Source organism: Oncorhynchus nerka, linkage group LG28 (genome assembly GCF_034236695.1).
Source record: "Oncorhynchus nerka isolate Pitt River linkage group LG28, Oner_Uvic_2.0, whole genome shotgun sequence".
NCBI classification, from domain to species: domain Eukaryota; kingdom Metazoa; phylum Chordata; class Actinopteri; order Salmoniformes; family Salmonidae; genus Oncorhynchus; species Oncorhynchus nerka.
Window position 1 is genome coordinate 32,747,204 of NC_088423.1, and position 24,586 is coordinate 32,771,789.

At 42.8% G+C, this 24,586-nt stretch overlaps 1 protein-coding gene and 1 pseudogene across 1 annotated transcript; one reads left to right on the forward strand and one right to left on the reverse strand.

Moving 5' to 3' along the window:
• Nucleotides 1–3,960: 3,960 nt before the first annotated feature.
• On the reverse strand, nt 3,961–8,707 carry LOC135565500 (clathrin heavy chain linker domain-containing protein 1-like; annotated as a pseudogene).
• Nucleotides 8,708–10,199: 1,492 nt separating this feature from the next.
• On the forward strand, nt 10,200–18,049 carry LOC115113147 (ubiquitin-ribosomal protein eS31 fusion protein-like). The gene is made up of 7 exons (XM_029640444.2): nt 10,200–10,280; nt 13,363–13,435; nt 13,545–13,609; nt 14,091–14,145; nt 14,247–14,332; nt 14,950–15,081; nt 17,862–18,049. The coding sequence occupies exons 3-7, from the start codon at nt 13,562–13,564 to the stop codon at nt 18,009–18,011; spliced, it is 471 nt and encodes a 156-aa protein (XP_029496304.1). The 5' UTR covers nt 10,200–10,280; nt 13,363–13,435; nt 13,545–13,561; the 3' UTR covers nt 18,012–18,049.
• Nucleotides 18,050–24,586: the final 6,537 nt, after the last annotated feature.

Genomic DNA, 24,586 nt, shown 5'->3' on the forward strand with positions numbered 1-24,586 from the left:
CTCGACTGGAGTCCACCTGTGGTAAATTCAATTGATTGGGTATGCTTTGGAAAGGCACACACCTGTCTATATAAGGCCCAACAGTTAACAGTGCATGTCAGATCAAAAACCAAGCCATGAGGTCGAAGGAATTGTCCGTAGAGCTCCGAGACAGTATTGTGTCGAGGCACAGATCTGCAGCATTGAGGGTCCCCAAGAACACAGCGGCCTCCATCATTCTTAAATGGAAGAGGTTTGGAACCAAACATATTCTTTCCAGAGCTGGCTGCCTGGCCAAATTAAGCAATCAGGGAGAAGGGCCTTGGTATGGGAGGTGACCAAGATCCCGATGGTCACTCTGACAGAGCTCCAGAGTTCCTCTGTGGAGATGGGAGAACCTTCCAGAAGGACAACCATCCCTGCAGCACTCCAGCAATCAGGCCTTTATGGTAGAGTGGCCAGATGGAAGCCACTCTTTGGAAAAGGCACATGACAGCCTGCTTAGAGTTTGCCAAAAGGAAACTAAAGACTCTCAGACCATGAGAAACAACATTCTCTGGTCTGATGAAACCAAGATTAAACTCTTTGGTCTGGAGGAAACCTGGCACCATCCATACGGATGAAGCATAGTGGTGGCAACATCATGCTGTGGGGATTTTTTTCAGTGGCAGGGACTGGGAGACTATTCAGGCAAAGATGAACGGAGCAAAGTACAGAGAGATCCTTGATGAAAACCTGCTCCAGAATGTTCAGGATCTCAGACTGGGGCCATGGTTCATCCTCCAACAGGCTTTGGGACAAGTCTCTGATTGTCCTTGAGTGGCAAAGCCAGAACCCGGACTTGAACACGATCGAACATCTCTGGAGAGACCTGAAATTAGCTGTGCAGCAACGCTCCCCATCCAACCTGACAGAGCATGAGAGAATCTGCAGAGAAGAATGGAGAAATTTCCCAAATACAGGTGTGCCAAGCTTATAGCGTCATATCCAAGAAGACTCGAGGCTGTAATCGCTGCCAAAGGTGCTTTAACAAAGTACTGAGTAAAGGGTCTGAATACTTATGTAAATGTATACTTCTGTTTTTTCGTGTGTTTTTTTAGAAAAAATGACTAAAAACATGTTTTTGCTTTTTCATTGAGGTATTTGTCACGTCTGCTTCCGCTCTTCCCTTCCCCTGCCGCTTGAGGGCGCCAGATTACGCTGCATCACACGCTCCTGCCAGCCATCACTCACACCTGCCCTCCCTCGTCACTTGCATCCGCATTATTGGACTCACCTGGACTCACTTATCACATGTTCTTTTCCTCCCCTATATTTGTCTGTTCCCTTGCTCTGTTCCCCACTGCTGCATTGTATTGTTTTTGTCTTTTGAATTTGTTTCTTACGCTGTTCCTGTCTCGTCTCTGTCCGTTATAATTAAATGTTTTACTCCCCATACCTGCTTCGTCTCAACAGCGTCATTCCACGTGACAGTATTGTGTGTGGATTGATGAGGGGGAAAAAACAATTTAATACATTTTAGAATAAGGCTGGTAACCTAACAAAATTTGTAAAAAGTCAAGGAGTCTGAATACTTTCTGAAGACACTGTATATACAGTACCAGTCAAAAGTTTTGGACACACCTACTCATTCAAGAGTTTTTCTTAATTTTGACTGTTTTCTACATTGTAGAATAATAGTGAAGGCTTAAACTATGAAATAACACATATGGGATCATGTAGTAACCAAATATGTATTAAACAAATCTAAATATATTTTAGATTCTTCAAAGTAGCCACCCTTTGCCTTGATGACAGCTTTAAACACTCTTGGCATTCTCTCAACCAGCTTCACCTTGAATGTTTTTCCAACAGTCTTGAAGGAGTTCCCACATATGCTGAGCATTTGTTGGCTGCTTTTACTTCACTCTGCGGTCCTACTCATCCCAAACCATCTCAATTGGGTTGAGGTCGGGTGATTGTGGAGGCCAGGTCATCTTATGCAGCACTCCATCACTCTCCTTGGTCAAATAGCCCTTACACAGCCTGGAGGTGTGTTGGGTCATTGTCCTGTTCAAAAACAAATAACGGTCCCACTAAGCGCAAACCAGATGAGGTGGCGTACCGCTGCAGAATGCTGCGGTAGCCATGCTAGTTAAGCGTGCTTTGAATTCTAAATAAATTCCAACAGTGTCACCAGCAAAGCACCCCCTCACCCTCACACCACCACGTCCATGCTTCGTGGTGGGAACCACACATGTGGAGATCATCCGTTCACCTACTCTGCATCTCACAAAGACACGGCGGCTCGAACCAAAACTCTAACTTTTGGACTCATCAGATCAAAGGACATATTTCCACCAGTCTAATGTCCATTGCTTGTGTTTCTTGGCCCAAGCAAGTCTTCTTCTTATTGGTGTCCTTTAGTGGTGGGTTCTTTGCAGCAATTCGACCATGAAGGCCTGATTCACGCAGTCTCCTCTGAACAGTTGATGTTGTGTCTGTTACCTGAACTCTGTGAAGCATTTATTTGGACTGCAATGTCTGAGGCTGGTAATTCTAATGAACATATCCTCTGCAGCAGAGGTAACTCTGGGTCTTCCTTTCCTGTGGCGGTCCTCATGAGAGCCAATTTCATCATAGTGCATGATGGTTTTTGCGACTGCACTTGAAGACATTTTCAAAGTTCTTTTCATTTTCTGGATTAAAGTAATGATGGACTCTCGTTTCTCTTTGCTTATTTGTGTTGTTCTTGCCATAATATGGACTTTACCAAATAGGGCTATCTTCTGTATAGCACCCCTACTTTGTCACAACACAACTGATTGACTCAAATGCATTAAGGAAAGAAATTCCACAAATGAACTTTAAACTAGGCACACCTGTTAATTGAAATGTATTCCTGGTGATTACCTCATGAAGCTCATCCAGGCTGCCATGATTGGGAGTCCCATAGAGCTGCGCCCAATTGGCCCAGCATCGTCCAAGTTTGGCCGGGGTAGGCCGTTATTGTAAATAATAATTTGTTCTTAACTGACTTGCCTCGTTAAATTAAAGGTTAAATAAAATAAGAAAATAAAAAGCTGGTTGAGAGAATGCCAAAAGTGTGCAAAGCTGTCATCGAGGCAAAAGGCGGCTACTTTGAAGAATCTCCTATATAAAATATTTAGATTTAACACTTTTTTGGTTACTACATGTTATTTCATAGTTTTGACATCTTCACTAGTATTCTACAATGTAGAAAATAGTACAAATAAATAAAAACCTTTGATTGAGTAGGTGTGTCCAGACTTTGATTTGCATGTTATTTTGGCATTAATATGTGTCACATCAGTTTACAAACAATGTATAAAATAAAATAGAGTTAATCAAGCCACATACAAACTTGGTCTCTTTTTTACTTTCTTGATTAAGGCAGCTCCAAAATGCAGGTGTTTCAGCCTAGCTCAGTGCTTTCTGTGGTGGTGGGAACCACATTTGTTTAAGCAAGTCAGCCATATCAGCTATGTTTTTTTAAAGGCAGTAAATGAGGCTGAATGAACTGTTTCGCTGCCAGACAAGGCTCTGCTGATAGCCAGGTGTAGCAGTGGTAAGGTGTTGGGACTGCTGTTGGGACAGCTTTATGTAGGCCCTAACAGTTTGTGGGCACCGTTTGTCACCGTTATAGTGCAATTCATGTATTGTTTAGTGATGTGTTGTATTGTGTAGTGGCTTCTTTAAAAATGTGTGTGGTGGCTTTGCTGGCATATATTTGAAAAAAAAGTGTTTGCCCCCCAAAAATGTACATGCTAAAAACGCCATTGCTTATGATCATAATCCAAGTGAAATTATATTCAAATGACTTAATGATTTGGACTCTGGAGGACCTGTGTGGATGACTGTGCAACTCTCTGTGTGCACTTAGCAGGATGACACAGTGAGTTAAAAATGGAGTTGCTTTTCTGTGAGGCCTCTTGGATTGGTTCAGATCAGTCACATGGGTACCCTCTGGTGGCTCTCTCCCTACATGAACACGTGTTCCATCATCCTGGAGCTCTCTATGCCAGGGAAAAGGTACATGGCCCCTGACTGAGACAGCAGGATGAAGAGGATCTCCTGGGCCAGCAGGGTCCCTTTGTTCTGGCAACAGCAACCTGCTATCACACCTCAGTTCACTGCAGAACACCCAGTATCATCCAGAATAACCTTCTCCATAGTACCTGGAAATCACAGCAGCACAGGTCAGCTCAACTAGTGCGCGTGTGTGCGACCATGTCTGCTTCCCCTGATGATTGGTGCTTATAGCATATCTATTTGTATATACTATGGCTCCCCATTGGCAGCAGTTACTCTTCCTGGGGTCCAGCAAAATTAAGGCAGTTATACATTTGAAAAACATTACAATACATTCATAACACATTTCACAACATATTAAGTGTGTGCCCTTGGGCCTCTACTCTATTACCACATATCGATAACACAAAATCCATGTGTACATGTGTGTATAGTGCGTATGTTTGTTTGTATGCATGTGTTGCTTCACAGTCCCCGCTGTTCCATAAGGTGTGTTTTTATCTGAGGGGTTTTTCAATCTAATTTTACTGCTGGCATGAGTTACTTGATGTGGAATAGAGTTCCATGTAGTCACGGCTCTATATAGTAGTGTGCCTCCCATAGTCTGTTCTGGACTTTGGGACTGGGAAGAGACCTCTGGTGGCATGTCTTGTGGGGTATGCGTGGGTGTCCGGTGCATTCAAGATGTCAATACATCTCACAAATAAAGTAGTGAGGAAGTCAATCTCTCCTCCACTTTGAGCCAGGAGAGATTGACATGCATATTATTAATGTTAACTCTCTGTACATCCTAGTGCCAGCCGTGCTGCCCTGATTGAGCCAATTGCAATTTTCCTAAGTCCCTCATTGTGGGACCTGGCCACACGACTCAACAGTAGTCCAGGTGCAATAAAACTAGGGCCTGTAGGACCTGCCTTGTTGATAGTGCTTTTAAGAATGCAGAGCTTGGGTCTCCCGGGTGGCGCAGTGGTTAAAGGCGCTGTACTGCAGCGCCAGCTGTGCCACAAGAGACCCTGGATTCGCGCCCGGGCTCTGTCGCAACCGGCTGCGACCGGGAGGTCGGCTGGCTTCTGGGTTGGATGCACGCTGTGTTAAGAAGCAGTGCGGCTTGGTTGGGTTGTGTATCAGAGGACGCATGACTTTCAACCTTCGTCTCTCCCTGAGCCCGTACGGGAGTTGTAGCGATGAGACAAAACAATTGGATACCACGAAATTGGGGAGAAAAAGGGGTAAAAAAAATTATAAGAATGCAGAGCTTTATAATAGACAGACTCCCCATCCTAGCTATTGTTTTATGTTTCAACCATGACGGTTTACAATCTAGGGTTACTCCAAGCAATTTATTCTCCTCAACTTGCTCAATTTCCACATGATTCATTACAAGAATTAGTTGAGGTTTAGGGTTTAGTGAATTTGTCCCAAATACAGTGCTTTTAGTTTTTGAAATATTTAGGACTAACTTATTCCTTGCCACCCACTCTGAAACTAATTGCAGCTCTTTGTGTTGCTGTCATTTCAGTCGCTGAGGTAGCTGACATGTATAGTGTTGAGTCATCCGCATACATAGATACACTGGCCAAGGCAGCAGCTACTCTTCCTGGGATCCAGCAAAATTAAGGCAGTAATACATTTTAAAAACAGTCATCCGCATACATAGACACCCTGACTTTACTCAAAGCCAGTGGCATGTCATTAGTAAAGACTGAAAAAAGTAAGAGCCTAGACAGCTGTCCTGGGGAATACCTGATTCTACCTGGATTTTGTTGGAGAGGCTTCCATTAAAGAACACCCTCTGTGTTCTGTTAGACGGGTAACTCTTTATCCACAAAATAGCAGAGTGTAACGGATCTCGTCCTCCTCTTCTGAGGAGGAGTAGCGAGAAGGATCGGAGAACCAATTTGCAGCGTGGTAAGTGTTCATGATTTAATATTTAATGAATCAAACTGAACACTGAAATACAAAAAACAATAAAGTGAACGAACGAACGAAAACCGAAACAGTCCTGTCTGGCGACATACACAAAGACAGAAAATAAACACCCACGAAACACAGGTGGAAAAAGGCTACCTAAGTATGATTCTCAATCAGAGACAACTAATGACACCTGCCTCTGATTGAGAACCATACTAGGCTGAACACAGAAACCAACATAGAAAAACAAACAGACTGCCCACCCCAACTCATGCCCTGACCATACTAAAACGAAGACAAAACAAAGGAACTAAGGTCAGAATGTGACACAGAGGGTGTAAAGCCATAATAAACGTTTTTCCAGGAACAGACAATGATCGATAATGTCAAAAGCCACACTGAAGTCTAACAAAACAGCACCCACAACCTTTTGATCATCAATTTATCTCAGCCAATCACCTATCTTGCCCACTTGAATGCATTTTCTCCACCATCTGCAGTACCAGGTCCTCCAGATCAGAGTTGAGCAGAACATGGCAGGCAAAGCCCAGAGAAATCACTGAATGCTGACCCTGATACTCCTTAGTCAATGCCTGGAGCAGAGACAAACTGGGACAGCCAAACAGACAGTCATCTGCACACAAACATACAGAGAACAATACACATTTACTTAAATACACACACTGAGTCACTCACACATACACTACATAGGATGTGTGTGAATAGTATCAGTAAATGAGTGAGAGTGTGTTCCCCACCTGCAGTAAAGCCTTTGCTTCAATAGATTAACTCCATAGCATCGCTGGTCATGCCTCTCTTGCACATGCTCAGTGTGGCCTTCCTGAGCACGCTGCAGGCCTTGTAGACGATGTCGGCCAGAGCCATGCGTGATGACATGAGTAGGTGAGTCCAAACTTCTGACTGGTACTGTATATTGTTGATTATGTGTTGCTGAATTTTCATTGGTGGACACAAGACTATCAAAACACCAGGAAATTAGCTCCAAGTGATTTTTATTTAAGAAAGCTGTTCCCAAGTATTCCCATGCATAATAGAGAGACACGTGATTGTATACAAATATAAGCAAGGTTTTAAATGATTATTTTGTTAGTCAAACATATCTGTTTGGGCTTCTTGCGGTTAGTTTGCAGTCTACAATTGATTTGTAATTATGTTCTGGCTCCCCAACCAGCCGCTCAAGAAAAAAAATCAGCCCGTGGCTGAATGTAGTTGATGATCTCTGTCCTATGGGTACAGTCGGAGAACCCTTTTAGGTTCTAGATAGCATATTTTTTCTAGGAGTTTACTAATACTGTAGTTATTACTATTATTCTATATTTGCTACAACCATGCCCAGCTATAACATTCAAACCCTACACCAAAAAGACTGATAACCCCTAACACTCATATTATACACAATTATATGCTAACATCTTCTGGGTGACCCAGTGCGTGACCAGCTCTACAAAGTTGTGCTGTATGGCACACCGGATCCCCTAGGGTCTCCCCAGCCAGATGTTTCCCAGCATGCACTGGTATCATGAAGACCTGGAAGAAAGGGAGCAGAGGGGGCAGCTCCCCCTGGCACACTGTGACCTCTGTAGGGGAAACAGAGATGGCATAGGCTGAAAACAGTTCATACAGGCGTGTGTGTGCCTGTACAAGATGCAGAGTTACTTCATGGTTGAGACTTCACAATAACCAACATTATGTGTGTATAGGGACCACAACACTATATGACCTCTGTTTAAGACAGACAACAAAGAGATCCACCTTTTAACCTTTCCATTGTCTCAAGACAACGAGACTGCAGTGGAGAAGTTCGATGTGGATATGGGGATGCTCCCTCTGCTGTTTCCTGAAGTCCACGATTAGCTCCTTTGTTTTGTTGATGTTGAGTGAGAGGTTATTTTCCTGGCACCACTCTCCCAGGGCCCTGACCTCCTCCCTGTAGGCTGTCTTGTCATTGTTGGTAATCAGGCCTACTACTGTTGTGTCATCTGCAAACTTGATGATTGAGTTGGAGGCGTGCGTGTCCACGCAGTCATGGGTGAACAGGGAGTACAGGAGGGGGCTGAGCACGCACCCTTGTGGGGCCCCTGTGTTGAGGATCAGCAAAGTGGAGGTGTTGTTTCCTACCTTCACCACCTGGGGGCGTAGAGTCATGAAGTCCAGAACCCAGTTATACAGGGTGGGGTTCAGACCCAGGGCCCTGAGTTTAATGATGAGCTTGGAGGGTACTATGGTGTTGAATGCTGAGCTTTCTTACATTGGTATTCCTCTTGTCCAGATGGGATAGGGCAGTGCGATGGCGATTGCATCGTCTGTGGATCTATTGGGGTGGTAAGCAAATTGGAGTGCGTCTAGGGTAACAGTAGGGTAGAGGTGATATAATTCTTGACTATTCTCTCAAAGCACTTCATGATGACAGAAGTGAGTGCTACTGGACGATAGTCATTTAGTTCAGTTACCTTTGTTCCTTTACCCAAGAAATCAATGGTGGACATCTTGAAGCATGTGGGGCAGCAGACTGGAATAGGGAGAGATTGAATATGTCCGTAAACACTCCAGGCAGCTGGTCTGCGCATGCTCTGAGGACACGGCTAGGGATGCTGTCTGGGCCGGTAGCCTTGTGAGGGTTAACACGCTTAAATGTCTTACTCACGTCGGCCACGGAGAAGGAGGGCCCACACTCCTTGGTAGCGGCCGAGTTGGTTGCACTGTTATCCTCAAAGCGGGTGAAGAAGGTGTTTAGCTTGTCCGGAAGCAAGACGTTAGTGTCCATGACGTGGCTGGTTTTCCCTTTCTAGTCCGTGATTGTCTGTATATCCTGTCACATATGGCAGGTAGCTCAGTGGTTAGAGCGTTGGACTAGTAACCGAAAGGTTGCAAAATTGAATCCCTGAGCTGACAAGGTAAAAATCTGTCGTTCTGCCCCTAAACAAGGCAGTTAACCCACTGTTCCTAGGCCGTCATTGAAAAAAATAATTTGTTCTTAACTGCCTTACCTAGTTAAAGGTCAAATAAAAACATTTAAAAAACATACGTCTTGTGTCTGAGCCGTTGAATTGCAACTTTACTTTGTCTCAATACTTACGTTTTACCTGTTTGATTACCTTACGAAGGGAATAAATACACTGTTTGTATTCGGCCATATTCTTAGTCACCTTGCCATGGTTAAATGTGATGTTTGCGCTTTCAGTTTTGCGCGAATGCTGCCATCTATCCACAGTTTCTGATGTGGGTAGGTTTTAATAGTCACAGTGGCTACAACATCTCCTATACACTTCCTGATAAACTTAGTCACCGTATCAGTGTATTCTTCAATGTTCCTCTCAGAGGCTACCCGGAACACTGAAGTGACTCACTTGCCTTTCCTGAAGCTGGACAGCTCTTCTTTGACAGTCATAAGGGAGGTGAGCTGGGCCACCATGGCCTTTAGTTTCCCATGCGACAGCTTGCCATCACAGTCACTCTTCTTTATGGCACAGATGAGCTCATCATACTCTTTCTTGAAGACGGTGAGAACTGTTTTTTTTGCAGTTGCATATTCAATTACCTGGTGAAAATCAAACAAGCAAGAGAAAGGTACAGCTAGTTATACAACAAGCCCAGGCATTCTAAGCCCAGGCATTCTAAGGTGTATAGGCCTACAAAAAGCTTGTGTGTTGATGCTGAAAACAAGGCGAAAGGGTATGGTTCTTTATTTTGATACCAAATGCAGAACTGTAAATGATGTAACATTGCTCATCAGTCTCTCATCTGTATTCACCAAGAGATTCAAGGAAGTTATTGTCACTGGCAAATTTGGCAAGGTTCTTCTTCCATATTATTCTGTTGAGTGATCGAAGTTTCCAGCTTCAAACATAATTTCTTGTTTTTCACTCCTTTCTTGGAAATGGTTTCATTAATCCAACACCAGACATGTTTCTGAGATGTCTGTCCAATGTGTCCAAACGGTAAACCGGAAGATTGCTATGGACATAAGGGTATTTTGTGTAGTTTGAAAAAAAAATAGGGTGACCAGACATTCCCGTTTTTGGTGGCCTGTCCCCGGCTGGAGCTGTCCCCGGAAATGTCCTCGTTTTTAACTGTGCGTTAAAAACAGACGGCAAAGTGAAATATTTTACTTGGCAAGAAAGACCGGGCAGCAGAGCCTACCGGTTGACGCATCAGTCGCGTTGTGCTTGTTTCGTCCAGCAGAGGGGGCTGCTCGCTATAGCAGCTTCATTCACTCTTCTTCTACTAACTACTTGCTCGCGATAGTTTTAGAGAAAACTGCTGTGGACAACTCGGCCAGAAGCTAGAAAGTATCCAAGTGAATTCACAACATCACCACAAACGTCTTTTCAAGCCAGGTAAGTTACAATCGTTTGAGATACTAGTTTTGTTATACTGTCACAATTTATTATATAGATAGATGATCTACTCTATAAAGGGTTTAAATAGGTTATGCTAGATAAGTTAGCTACTGTTATGGTAGGTTAAAAAACGTTCACATGTAAACATGCAGTGGGCGGGCTATTTTGAAAATATGATTATATTAAATGAATGCACAATTAATTCTGAGAATATTTTTGTAGATTACAATTTTAATGGTTTGGCATTATAATAAGTAGTGTGAAAATATATTTAGAAATGTTCATGGATAACATTAGCAGTGGAGAGGAGGAAGACTGGATAGGAAGAAGAGTGAAAGAGAGAGGAGGAAAGGTAAAGATATGGTTACAGAGCCTGCCAATTTATTATTCCAAACAATATTTTTAAGATAAAATACAAAAATGAGGCAAGCAATGGGAATCTGTTAACCAGTGTTTTATCAAATAGTGTACTATTTATTAATACAGATTGGAGAGGAAGGAGAAGGAACAATTAAGGGAGTAAAAAGAGTGAAACAAGGAGAGTGTAGAAGAGTGAGGTGGAAAGGTGAGAGAAGGAAAGGAAGACGAGTGAAGAAAAGAGGAGGAGAAGAAAAGAGGAGAAGAAAAAGTTGAGAGCGTAAGAAGAGTGACACAGGGAGAGTCAAGAAGAACAGACAGAGGAGATACAATGACTCTTTCCAAGAAACGGAAATGCACTTTTTATGAAAAACATGATGAGAGAATTTCCATTTATACGCTCAGGTCAAGACAATAGAATTGTTCACTGCACCCTTTGTAATTCCTCTCTTGCAATTGGTAGCTGGAGAAGAACGGCAGTGGTAGAACATCAGCAGACGAAAAAGCATAAAGCCTCTCTGTTTGCCTATGTTGGTATGCCCTCTGTCACCACATTCTTCAAGAAGGTAGAGCCTTCCCAAGAAGAATATGATTTAGCTGTGCAGGAGGGTGTCTTTGCATACCACATACAGATCTATGGACTGCACAGCACAACTAACACGGAAGCTTTATGAGCCAAAGCTTACATGTCCTAGGACAAAATGTGACGCTATAGTGAGTAACGTGTTAGCAACATGGGCAACTACTTTGGTAACACAGGATCTAGACCAGGTTGAATGTGTCCCTGTCCATTGATGCGTCCAATCATGGACATGTAAAGCTGCTGCCAATAGTAGTCAGATATGTAAAATATATGATGGCAGCACATCTGTGGAAACAAAACTGCATGATTTTGTTGAATTGAATGGAGCAGAGGAAATTACAGCTGAGGTCCTGGTGGTCATCCAAAAATGTAACCTGGAAAACATTCTCTGCTGACAACAAATACCAACTTTGGAGGACTGAATAGGCTGGGGAGGGTCAATGTCCATACCAAAGTAAAAAATGCTCTGCAGGGCCTCCCGGGTGGCACAGTGGTCTAGGGCACTGCTAGCTGTGCTACCATAGACTCTGGGTTCGAGCCCAGGCTCTGTCGCAGCCGGCCGCGACCGGGAGGTCCATGATTTTCACCTTCAGAGTAGAAAGACCAAAGGGCTTTATTGAGTTTGTTGGCCAGGAGTACCATAACATTTTAGGACACAGCAATGTTCGCTGGATGTCCATGCTCCCTGCTCTAGAAAGAGTGCTGAAAATGTATTTTGAAATCCTTTTTTATTTCTGAAGACAAATGCTCTGTTGTCCTGTGAACAATGTTCGAAGATCCACTGACTGAACTTTGGCTGGCCTTTGTTCATGGAAACTTGACCGTATTCAGTGACACGATCAAGATGCTTGGAGGCCAGGGCCACTGTGCTGTGGAGTCTGCTGCAATTCTGAGAAACGTTGAGGAAAAATTGACTGCAAGACGTGATGACAACTTCATTCCAGTTTTGGTCAGAGGACTTCTGAGAGAGCTAGAGGAAAATGGAGCCATGTCTAAAGAGAGCTTTCTCAAAACATCCCAATCATTCTTCACTATGGCTGTGAACTACTTGGAGGCATGGGGAAAGCACACAGATCATCTAAAAGATTTACATGGTCTCCTTTTAAAAAGGCAACCTCTGCGTGAAGAGATCCAGAAGGCAGCAGGCACACTGCAGGATTTATGCCCCAATGTGACCATCAATGAGGATGCATTGTGTGACGAGGTTACTGGCCTGCAAGAGTTACTAAAGGGGGGATCGCTTGAAGAATGGAAAACATCTGAGACACTTCTTAGTCCATCACAGATGGAGAACGGTGGTTACCCACTTCAAAGAGAATGACATCCCACACCTGGCTAGATTAGTGTCTGTTGTCATGTGCTTACCTGGAAGTAATGCACCAGTCGAGAGAGTGTTCTCCCAAATGAATGATCTATGGACAGCAGTAAGAAATGGGTTCACTGTTCCTACCATCAAGGCCATGCTTATTGTGAAGACAAACTTCAACCTCCCCTGCCAGGAGTTCATGGAGAAGCTGACCAAAGACAGAGCAATCCTGAAAAAAATACATTCTTCTGAGAAATATGCCAATGAGGTTGGTATAAATATATTATGTAGTTACCAATCTCATCAGCATCTTATTTCTTTATTATGTTAACTATTTCACATGTACTATTGTCTGTTTTTTTGTCAATTTTGCTCATGTTCTCTTCTGCTCTCATTCTACCAGGACCACTGAATGGCTGTTCAGATCGGACAGTTTTGTCTTGTCTGTAGTGTTTCTGTAATATAGTTGTTTTCTTTCTCTATCACAGTGTGCCTGTTAGACTAAATACTTGAAACCGGAATTGTCCCCCTTTATATTTCATAGATAATAAGATTGGATATTTTAATGATATATTGACCGCCGAACTGGAAATGTCTCCGGTTTTCATTTCAGAAATCTGGTCACCTTATTTTAAAATCACTTATTTTTTTTAGGTGGGGGATTTCTCTCACAATATCTGTATATCTAAAAAAGTAGCAAAACGGATTTTATATTTTCAGAAAAAAAACTGATCTGGTTTGGGGTATGCACCTCGTGTAAAGTGTGATGTATTATGCATTTTTCTGAGGGGTGTTTTTGAACAGGCATTTTATTTGACACCTACTCCCTGCAGATGGGCCGAGAAAACCCCGTCGCAGGCTTGGAAAGCCCTCTTCTCATGATCCGCCATTACTAGGAGACCGGTGGTAAGATCGTGCTCTCTATTTTAAGCAATTATTTACCACAATAACGACATTGTAGATCGTGTTTTAGCTGATATAGTTGTACTTACAACACTGTCGTTCTTGTGTGCAGGTGGATTGATCGCCAAGATGCAGATTTTCGTCAAAACCCTCACGGGGAAGACTATAACCCTCGAGGTGGGTACTTCGGATTTGGTGTAGCGCTTCCTGCCTCTAATAGCGGCGCATGCATTCTTTAGCAAACTAGCTGGCTAGGTAACACTTAAATCAGCCTATAGTGCGTTATAGCAATTCACCAGATATAAACACCTTTGCAAGTTTCCTCATCTTTATTGGACAGTAGTTGTTAATAGCCTACCAGAACTTGCCGACTTGGTAACCGGTCTTTTATTCTGAACTGCTAGCTAGTTGGCTACCAGTAGGTAACTACATTTTAGTAGCATGGCCCTGCGTATACACGTGTAAATGTCCGGTACAGCTCGGCAACTTAGCTATCTAATAACATCGCCTGCTTTAATGTAGATGAGTCATTTATTGCCATTTGGCTGGTAGTTAGTCCATCAATACCCTGGGAATGAGTTGTCTTGGAACTGTTTAGTCTTCTTGCTAGCCACGTTAGCTACTGTTTCAAGACCGGTTTTTCTCATATTATATGCAGGTTGAGCCTTCAGACACCATTGAAAATGTCAAGGCCAAAATCCAAGACAAAGAAGGTAATTGCACTTCTTTTTTTTTTTTTTTTTTTTCCTGGTCATCCTTGGAATTGCTTGAAGTGGCTGCATGAAAGATTGAACTCACCCTCTTGTCTCTCCAGGTATCCCTCCCGATCAGCAGAGGTTGATCTTTGCTGGTAAGCAGCTAGAGGATGGACGCACACTGTCAGACTACAACATTCAGAAGGTGAGCTGACATTTTCACCTGGGTAAACATTTGACAATACTACACTTTAGTAAATGTGTTGCAGGAAATAGTCCACAACACCATTCCTGGAGACAAGGGGTTCTCAGCCTTGCTTTTATCTTAAAATGTTTCCGATCATATCTAAAAGTAATGCATGCTGAATTTGTCACAAAGTATGACATTTCAGAATGTTTTAATGTAACATATATTGCCATCAGGAATTATTGTTTGGTAGATTAGATACGGACACCATTGTTTCTCAGCGGTGTTTAATTTGACGTTTTAGTTTTTTAGCAGATGCACTTATCCAGAGCTATTATGGTTAAGTGCCTTACTCAAGGGCACATTGCCATTTTTTCACATAGATGGCTTTGGTTACTGGCCCAACGCTCTTAACCGCTAGGCTACCTGCCGACTCATTGTATTGCTATTTTCTCTGTATTTTAGTTCATTCTGGGACAGCTGTGAATACTCCTTATGTTTATATTTGAATTTCTCACAACAATCATACAGCCCAAATAAGTATTTATTCTTAGATTGTCATATGCAGCATTGACCACTGAAGCCATAGCCGTTTGTTGGTCTTTCTGGCTGAACTGAATTGCTTTTTCTTGCAGGAGTCCACTCTGCATTTGGTGCTGAGACTCCGTGGGGGTGCCAAAAAGAGGAAGAAGAAGTCCTACACCACTCCCAAAAAGAACAAGCACAAGAGGAAGAAGGTCAAGCTCGCAGTGCTCAAGTACTACAAGGTAAATGCGCTGGATCACAACCTGACCCATTTCCTTGATTGCTGTTAACTAGTCTAGTAGATAACAAAAAAAGTCTGGTATGCCAATTTGGCTGTCTACTGCCACTAGTCACTAGTGCAGTGGATCTTAAAAAAAATTCAGCTAGAGACCCAAATTAGAAATTGACCGGCCTCTCGTGGCCCATATTTTCCTTTGACCTAAATTAAGTACTATTATAAGATTCATTTTCATAACTCGACCCACCTCGCATGCCCAGGCCACACTTTGGGTCCTGACTAGAGGTCGGCCGTTTAATCGGAATGGCCGATTAGCCTGTTATACCCCATCCCGGGCCCGGGAGCGTAATCATCAGCGGACCCTAATTAGCATAACGCGATGCACATAAATATTACTAGAAAATATTCCTTTTCATGAAAATCACAAGTGAAATATATTGAAACACAGCTTAGCCTTTTGTTAATCACCCTGTCATCTCAGATTTTCAAAATGTGCTTTACAGCCAAAGCAAGACAAGCATTTGTGTAAGTTTATCGATAGCATTATGTCCAGCTAGCAGCAGGTAACTTGGTCACAAATCAGAAAAGCAATCAAATTAAATCGTTTACCTTTGATGAGCTTAGGATGTTTTCACTCACGAGACTCCCAAGTTAGATAGCAAATGTTCCTATTTTCCAAAAATATTAATTTTGTAGGCAAAAATGGCTCCGTTTGTTCTTCACGTTTGGCTGAGAAATCGACCGGAAATTGTGGTCACGAAAACGGTGAAAAATTACAAATTAGCTCCATAATATCGTCATGGCAAACGTTGTTTATAATCAATCCTCAAGGTGTTTTTCAAATATCTATTCGATAATATATCCACCGGGACAATTGGTTTTTCAGTAGGACCGATTGGGAAAATGGCTACCTTTTTTGTATTTTACACGAGAATCCCTCAGAGCCATCAGGTGACCACTTACACAATGTAGCCGCTTACACTTATTCTTCAACATAAAGGCGCAAAACTACATAACAATGCTGTAGACACCTTGAGAACACATAGAAAAAGTAATCTGGTTGATAGCCCATTCACTGCTCAATAGGGACGCATCGGAACGCAGAGCTTTCAAAACACGAGTCACTTCCGGATTGGATTTTTCTCAGGCTTTCGCCTGCAATATCAGTTCTGTTATACTCAGAAAATATTTTTAATTTGATGAAACTTTAGTGTTTTCTATCGTAAGCTGTCAATTATATGTATATTCTAGCATCTTGTCCTGACAAAATAGCCCGTTTACTTTGGGAACGTTATTTTTTCCAAAAATGAAAATACTGCCCCCTTGTTACAAGAGGTTAATTAGGGCCGATTTCAAGTTTTCATAACAATTGGAAACCGGTATTTCATCTTTATTTAACTAGGCAAGTTAGTTAACACATTCTTATTTTCAATGACGGCCTAGGAACGGTGGGTTAACGACAGATTCTCAGTGTCAGCTCGGGGGATTCAATCTTACAACTTTACATTTAACTGGTCCAACGCTATAACCACCTGCCTCTCGTTGCACTCCACAAGGAGCCTGTTACGAATCCAGTAAGGTAAGTTGCTAGCTAGCATTAACCTTAACTTATAAAAATCAATCAATCATAATCACTAACTACACACTTGGTTGATGATATTACTAGTTTGTCTAGCGTGTCCTGTGTTGCATATAATCTGACTGAGCATACAAGTATCTGACTGAACGGTGGTAGGCAGCAGCAGGCTCGTAAGCATTCATTCAAACAGCACTTTCGTGCGTTTTGCCAGCAGCTCGTCGTTGTGCGTCAAGCATTGCATTGTTTATGACTTCAAGCCTATCAACTCCCGAGATTAGGCTCGTGTAACTGATGTGAAATGGCTAGCTAGTTAGCAAACGTCACTCGCTCTGAGACTTGGAGTAGTTGTTCCCCTTGTTCCCCTGCATGGGTAACGTTGCTTCGAGGGTGGCTGTTGTCGTTGTGTTCCTGGTTTGAGCCCAGGGAGGAGCGAGGAGAGGGACGGATGCTTATACTGTTACACTGGCAATACTAAAGTGCCTCTAAGAACATCCATTGGTCAAAGGTTAATGAAATACAAATGGTATAGAGGGAAATAGTCCTATAATTCCTATAATAACTACAACCTAAAACTTCTTACCTGGGAATATTGAAGGTTCATGTTAAAAGGTACCACCAGCTTTCATATGTTCCCATGTTCTGAGCAAGGAACTTAAACGTTATCTTTCTTACATGGAACTTTTACTTTCTTCTCGCATTATTTAAACCAAATTGAACATGTTTCATTATTTGAGGCTAAATTGATTTTATTGTATTATATTAAGTTAAAATAAGTGTTCATTCAGTATTGTTGTAATTGTCATTATTACAAATACATTTTTTGTCGTCCCAATAATTGGTATCGGCTTTGAAAAATCATAATTGGTCGACCTCCAGTCCTGACCCATTGTTTTAAAATCCTTGGTCTAGTGAACAGAGCAAGCATTTGTTTTGTAGACATTTGTTAATGGCTCCAGAAGCCATTTTTAAATATAACTATTTAAAAAATCTTATATACATAGTCCATGTTTATTAGGCATAAACAAAGCTCATTTTAAATGAATATTCAGACTTACTGTGGTGTCAAATTCCTTGTCATCACACCTCATTAAGATAGAATTGGTTTTCTGTTGCAAAACATTTGCTGTTGTGCTCTACTGAACACAGCAGCCACTGTCTCATTTGTGTGTGTTGCTATACTTATGGCTTCCATGGTGTATCTTCAGGTTGATGAAAATGGCAAGATCCACCGTCTGCGTCGTGAGTGTCCAGCTGAAGAATGTGGTGCTGGTGTGTTCATGGCCAGCCACTTCGATAGGCACTATTGTGGCAAGTGCTGCCTCACTTACTGCTTCAACAAGCCAGAGGACAAGTAAACCAATGGAATGGACTAAATAAAATGTTTCATCAATCACCGAGGGCTTGATTCCTATTTTTTTCACACTGGATATGAATGAGATGGGTAACCAATATCACATTTCCGGAGGATTATTATTACCAGGGTAGTAATAGTAGTTAAAGCATTAGCATTTTCTAAATGTGGGCCTATTTTAAATTGAACCTTTATTCTTAACTGACTTGCTTAGTTAAATAAGTTCTTGTTTACAATGATGGCCTACCGGGAAACTGGGTTGTTCAGGGGCAGAATGCCAGATATTTACCTTGTCAGCTTGGGGATTTGATCTAGCAACCTATCACTTACTGGCCCAACGCTCCTAACCACTAGGCTACCTACTGCCCATTGGTTGTTTTTGAACTGAACTTAGTTCTTTCTGAAGTACAGTGACTTCTGAAAGTATTCACAACCCACAATGGGTGAAGGGGCTGCATCTGTGCGATTACAGGCAGCAACACAACCAGCCACGAGTCGGCGGTGCACAATTGGCAGTATTTGTTAAATATATATACATATTTGCAGACGTATTAACATCCTTTTGCTATGACACTCTAAATTGAACTCTAGCGCATCCAATTTGATTGTCCTTGATGTCGTTACAACTTCATTGGACATGATTTAGAAAGGAACACCTGTATAAAGGTCCCAATGTTGACAGTGCATGTCAGAGCAGAAACTATACAATGAAGTCCAAGAAACTCAGTTCTCAGAATTGTGATGGGGTGTATTTTTTTTATTTCACCAGGTAGGCTAGTTGAGAACAGGTTCTCATTTGCAACTGCGACCTGGCCAAGATAAAGCATAGCAGAGTGAACAGACAACACAGTTACACATGGAGTAAACAATTAACAAGTCAATAACACAGAGAAAAAAAAAAGGGGAGTCTATGTGCAAAAGGCATGAGGTAGGCGAATAATTACAATATTGCAGATTAACACTGGAGTGATAAATGATCAGATGATCATGTACAGGTAGAGATGTGTGCAAAAGAGCAGAAAGGTAAATAAATAAAAACGGGATGAGGTAGGTGAAAATGGGTGGGCTATTTACCAATAGATTATGTACAGCTGCAGCGATCGGTTAGCTGCTCAGATAGCTGATGTTTGAAGTTGGTGAGTGAGATAAGTCTCCAACTTCAGCGATTTTTGCAAATCGTTCCAGTCACAGGCAGCAGAGTACTGGAACGAAAGGCGGCCGAATGAGGTGTTGGCTTTGGGGATGCTCAATGAGATGCGCGTGCTACGGATGGGTGTTGCCATCGTGACCAGTGAGCTGAGATAAGGCGGAGCTTTGCCTAGCATGGCCTTGTAGATGACCTGGAGCCAGTGGGTCTGGCGACGAATATGTAGCGAGGGCCAGCCGACTAGAGCATACAAGTCGCAGTGGTGGGTAGTATAAGGTGCTTTAGTGACAAAACGGATGGCACTGTGATAAACTGCATCCAGTTTGCTGAGAAGAGTGTTGGAAGCCATTTTGTAGATGACATCGTCGAGGATCGGTAGGATAGTCAGTTTTACTAGGGTAAGCTTGGCAGCGTGAGTGAAGGAGGCTTTGTTGCGGAATAGAAAGCCGACTCTTGATTTGATTTTCGATTGGAGATGTTTGATATGGGTCTGGAAGGAGAGTTTGCAGTCTAGCCAGACACCTAGGTACTTATAGGTGTCCACATATTCAAGGTCGGAACCATCCAGTGTGGTGATGCTAGTCGGGCAGGCGGGTGCAGGCAGCGATCGGTTGAAAAGCATGCATTTGGTTTTACTAGCGTTTAAGAGCAGTTGGAGGCCACGGAAGAAGTGTTGTATGGCATTGAAGCTCGATTGGAGGTTAGATTAGCACAGTGTCCAATGACGGGCCGAAAGTGTATAGAATGGTGTCGTCTGCGTAGAGGTGGATCAGGGAATCGCCCGCAGCAAGAGCAACATCATTGATATACACAGAGAAAAGAGTCGGCCCGAGAATTGAACCCTGTGGCACCCCCATAGAGACTGCTAGAGGACTGGACAACATGCCCTCCGATTTGACACACTGAACTCTGTCTGCAAAGTAATTGGTGAACCAGGCAAGGCAGTCATCCGAAAATCCGAGGCTACTGAGTCTGTCGATAAGAATATGGTGATTGACAGAGTCGAAAGCCTTGGCAAGGTCGATGAAGACGGCTGCACAGTACTGTCTTTTATCGATGGCGGTTATGATGTCGTTTAGTACCTTGAGTGTGGCTGAGGTGCACCCGTGACCGGCTCGGAAACCAGATTGCATAGCGGAGAAGGTACGGTGGGATTCGAGATGGTCAGTGACCTGTTTGTTGACTTGGCTTTCGAAGACCTTAGATAGGCAGGGCAGAATGGATATAGGTCTGTAACAGTTTGGGTCCAGGGTGTCTTGAAACCAAGGCTTTTTCGATCACAGAAGTCAACAAATGAGGGTGCCTGGGGACATGCAGGGCCCGGGTTTGCCTCCACATCACCCGCGGAACAGAGAAGGAGTAGTATGAGGGTGCGGCTAAGGGCTATCAAAACTGGTCGCCTAGAGCGTTGGGGACAGAGAATAAGAGGAGCAGGTTTCTGGGCATGGTAGAATATATTCAGGGCATAATGCACAGACGGGTATGGTGGGGTGCGGGTACTGCGGAGGTAAGCCCAGGCACTGGGTGATGATGAGAGAGGTTTTATCTCTGGACATGCTGGTTGTAATGGGTGAGGTCACCGCATATGTGGGAGGTGGGACAAAGGAGGTATCAGGGGTGTGAGGAATAGGACTAGGGCTCCATTGTGAACTAAAACAATGATAACTAACCTGAGCAATAGTATACAAGGCATATTGACATTTGAGAGAGACATACAGCGATGCATACAGTGAACACAGGTGTTGAATTGGGAAAGCTAGCTAAAACAGTGGGTGAGACAACAGCTAATCAGCTAGCATAACAACAGCAGGTGAGATGGCATTGACTAGGCAACTCGGCCGACAGATAAAACAAACAAGCAGAATGGAGTACCGTGATTAATGGACAGTCCAGCGTGCATCAGCTATGTAGCCAAGTGATCAGAGTCCAGGGGGCAGCGGTGGATGGGGCAGGGGGGCTGGGCTGGCGAGTGTTATCCAGGTTAAGAAAACTAACAATGACTAAATAGCTTGTAGCTAGCTAGCTGGTTAGCTTCTGGAGGTTCTTGAGTGTGTTCTAAAAATAAAGATAATAGCGATTCCGTATCACATTGGGTGAGGCAAGTTTCCGGAAGGTATAAACAAAAAAATGTTTTAAATCGGGAAGAGATCGAGGGGAAGGGTATAAAACAATTTCTAGATTAAAAGTTTATCCCTGGGAAACTGAAAAAATATGGAAGTACCAAGATTGCATAGAGTTTACCAAATTGGGCAAGAATGACCTTGGTCAGGGAGGTGACCAAGAACCCCATACACGCTCTTGACAGTGCTGAGGTGGTTGAAACCAGCCAGAACAGCACTTCACCAATCTGGGCTTTATGGGAGTGGCCAGACAGAAGCCACTCAAGAGGAAAAGGGCATGTAAACGACAGCATAAGGCAAAAGATTGGTCTAATGAGACAAATTGAACTCTGGCCTGAATTGAAAGCGCTGTCTGGAGAAACCCTAGCCCTAGTGTTCCCACACGGTCATATCTCGATGTTTACAGCGCTTGTTTACGGAAAACACGAGGTGACCACCTGTGCTAATTAGCTGTCTAGCATGCTCCGAACACCTGTGTGTGTGTAAGTGTAGCTTCGTTGGAGCCACCCATAGCTGGATGGAACTGTGAAAAAACTGCTACATTTAATGTATCGTTTTTATTTGAAAGATTCTTTCTCGCTGATGAGTGATAAGGGCAAGGGCGCAACTTCGGTTTTAGTAGTTTTTGGGGGGGAATCTACAGCTAATGTCCTGCATTTTTACCCAATCTAATATGACCCATGGCCCTTCCAGCCGTGTCTATTTAGAACAACAAAAAGCAAAACATGCCCAGTCATCAAGCAAGGTGAGAGATGATTAAATGTTTTTTTCCAAATAGGTTACATGTCATTAAACGGCAAAAAAAAAAAACTAAATAGGTCAGGAGCCAGACAGGGAGCCTAACACCATGCCCACGCGCTCGCAAATTGATTTTGTCCCCCCACACCAGAAGCGTTCATGACATGCAGGTTGCAATATCAAACTGAACCAAATATATTAATTTGGGGGACAGGTCGAAAAGCATGAAACATTTATGCCAATTTAGCTAGCTTGCAGTTGTCAACTAATTTGTCCTATTTAGATTGCTAGCTAAAAAATACGGATAAGAAATAAAAGTAACATTTAAAGAGCAGCAGTAAAATAACAATAGGGAGACTAGACTATTACCACAACCGACCTCAGTTCATCTTTCAATAACCCACGTGGGTATAACCAACGAGGAGATGGCACGTGACCATATGCTTCTAAGTGTGTTCTAGGCCACAAAATAGAAGCAACTTCTGTTTTCGCGCCTGGCAACACAAACGCTCATTGACGCTTGTGATTAGTGTGGGTGCAATGATTGAATAACGTTAATGTGTACATTTATTTTGCGATGCAAGCAGTGTGGTCAGCATGTAAGAAGGAACGAAAATGAATCATTTCAAGGCTATAGTCTACAAAGAAATATATTATGAAGCATTTGCGAGTGCAACACACTACGCTGGTAGCGACATAAAGCCCTTGTCATTTAAACATTTCGTTGTATTAAATAATTAGTCTATAAATTGCGCATATAGGCTGTGACTTAGAATTAAATACAAATTAAACGAACAATGATTCATTAGTGCCTTTGAATTCATTTTAAGAATTCATTTTTAGAAACACAAGTTTAGTCTGTGCCTTCAGGCTCATGCGATGGTGAGCAGGCCAGCAGGGGAGAATACCCTCTCCACACTTGCAGAGCCACTGGGGATGCTCAACACCTTTTTGCCACTCTTGCCAGGCTGGGCAGAGATGTTTATTTTTCTATAGGTAGGCCTAAATGGTTTTAGGCAAAATAACCTAATCAAAACAGAAAGCTCCTTGAACGTGGGAATATGCAAGTTCTATTGTATAGATAGAACAAAAATAAATGAAACGTTTAAGAGATCAGATTTTTCTGTTCTTTTAGCATGTGCACGTAGTACGTATCTTGAGTGGCACAGCGTTCTAAGGCACTGCAGTGCTAGAGGTGTCATTACAGACCCGGGTTCGATCCCGGGCTCTATCACAACTGGCCGTGATCGGGAGTCCCATAGCGCGGTACACAAATGGCCCAGCGTCGTCCGGGTTAAGGGAGGGCTTGGCCGGGGTAGGCCGTTCATTGTAAATAAGAATTTGTTCTTAACTGACTTGACTAGTTAAATAAAATAAAAAGTATACCATCATGCTTTCGGGATACGTGTCTTTTCAGATTCCACAATGATTATTTAATTGTGAACACTATCACTGCACTCCCTCTCTTGCTCGTGGTCTTCATCTTTGTAAGTCACCTTGATTTAGCATGTGTGTTTTATCTATTTCTTTATGAAAATATTTAGCGAACTCCATAACAGTAATTCAAGCAAGGGGCTAAGGGCTTCAGCAGCACACAGTAGACTACACATGCATGCTGAGCCAGGCATGCCCTGAGCTCGTGAAGCGAGCACAATTGGAGCGGCGAGAAGGCCGATGCTTCAGCCTTTGGCAATCTCGCTCTGTGCTCCAGTCAAATTGGGCACTCCGCTCCGCTCACATACTCTGGGACGAACCGCCTACACACCCGACCCCCACCAGTCTAATCAATAACTCAACTCTCACCACAACACATTTTCCCACATATATTTCTCCCCTTGGGAAAGGTTTAGAAACAAAAGTTTAAAAAAAATACAAATAACTTTGTCATACTGTATTCCATATAAGGCATCCAGACCTTATGGAAGTTGCCCAGTATACCCTTTAATCTTTTAATAAATCAAATCTAGTGATACATAACTTAAAATTCCTGCCACACATTGTGACATTGTGGGACGATACCCAACCTTCCAATTAATGGCAATGCATTTCTTAGCCAAAATAAATGTAGGTTACACAGTTTCTTCTGATATTTCCAAGCAAACAAAAACAGGGAAAAGGGAGAATCTGTAAACATGCAGAGATAAAAGAATATACTCTTTGCCATAATTCTGTCAGCCTTCACAAACCATAATGTATGCAAATACAGCGAGCTCCAAAAGTATTGGTACAGTGACACATTTTTTGTTGTTTTGGCTCTGTAGTTTAGCACTATGGATTTTAAATGATACAATGACTGAGGTTAAAGTACAAACTGTCAGCTTTCATTTGAGAGTATTTTCATCCTTATTGGGTGAACCAGGCACAGCTCATCACCCGTCTAACACCCTCCCTACCGTGAAGCATGGTGGTGGCAGCATTATGCTATCGTGATGTTTTTCAGCGGCAGGAACTGGGAGACTGGTAAGGATAGAGGGAACAATGAATGGAGGCAAATAAGGCAAATCCTTGATGAGAACCTGCTTCAGAGCGCTAACAACAGACTATGGAAAATATTTACGATCCAACAAGACAATG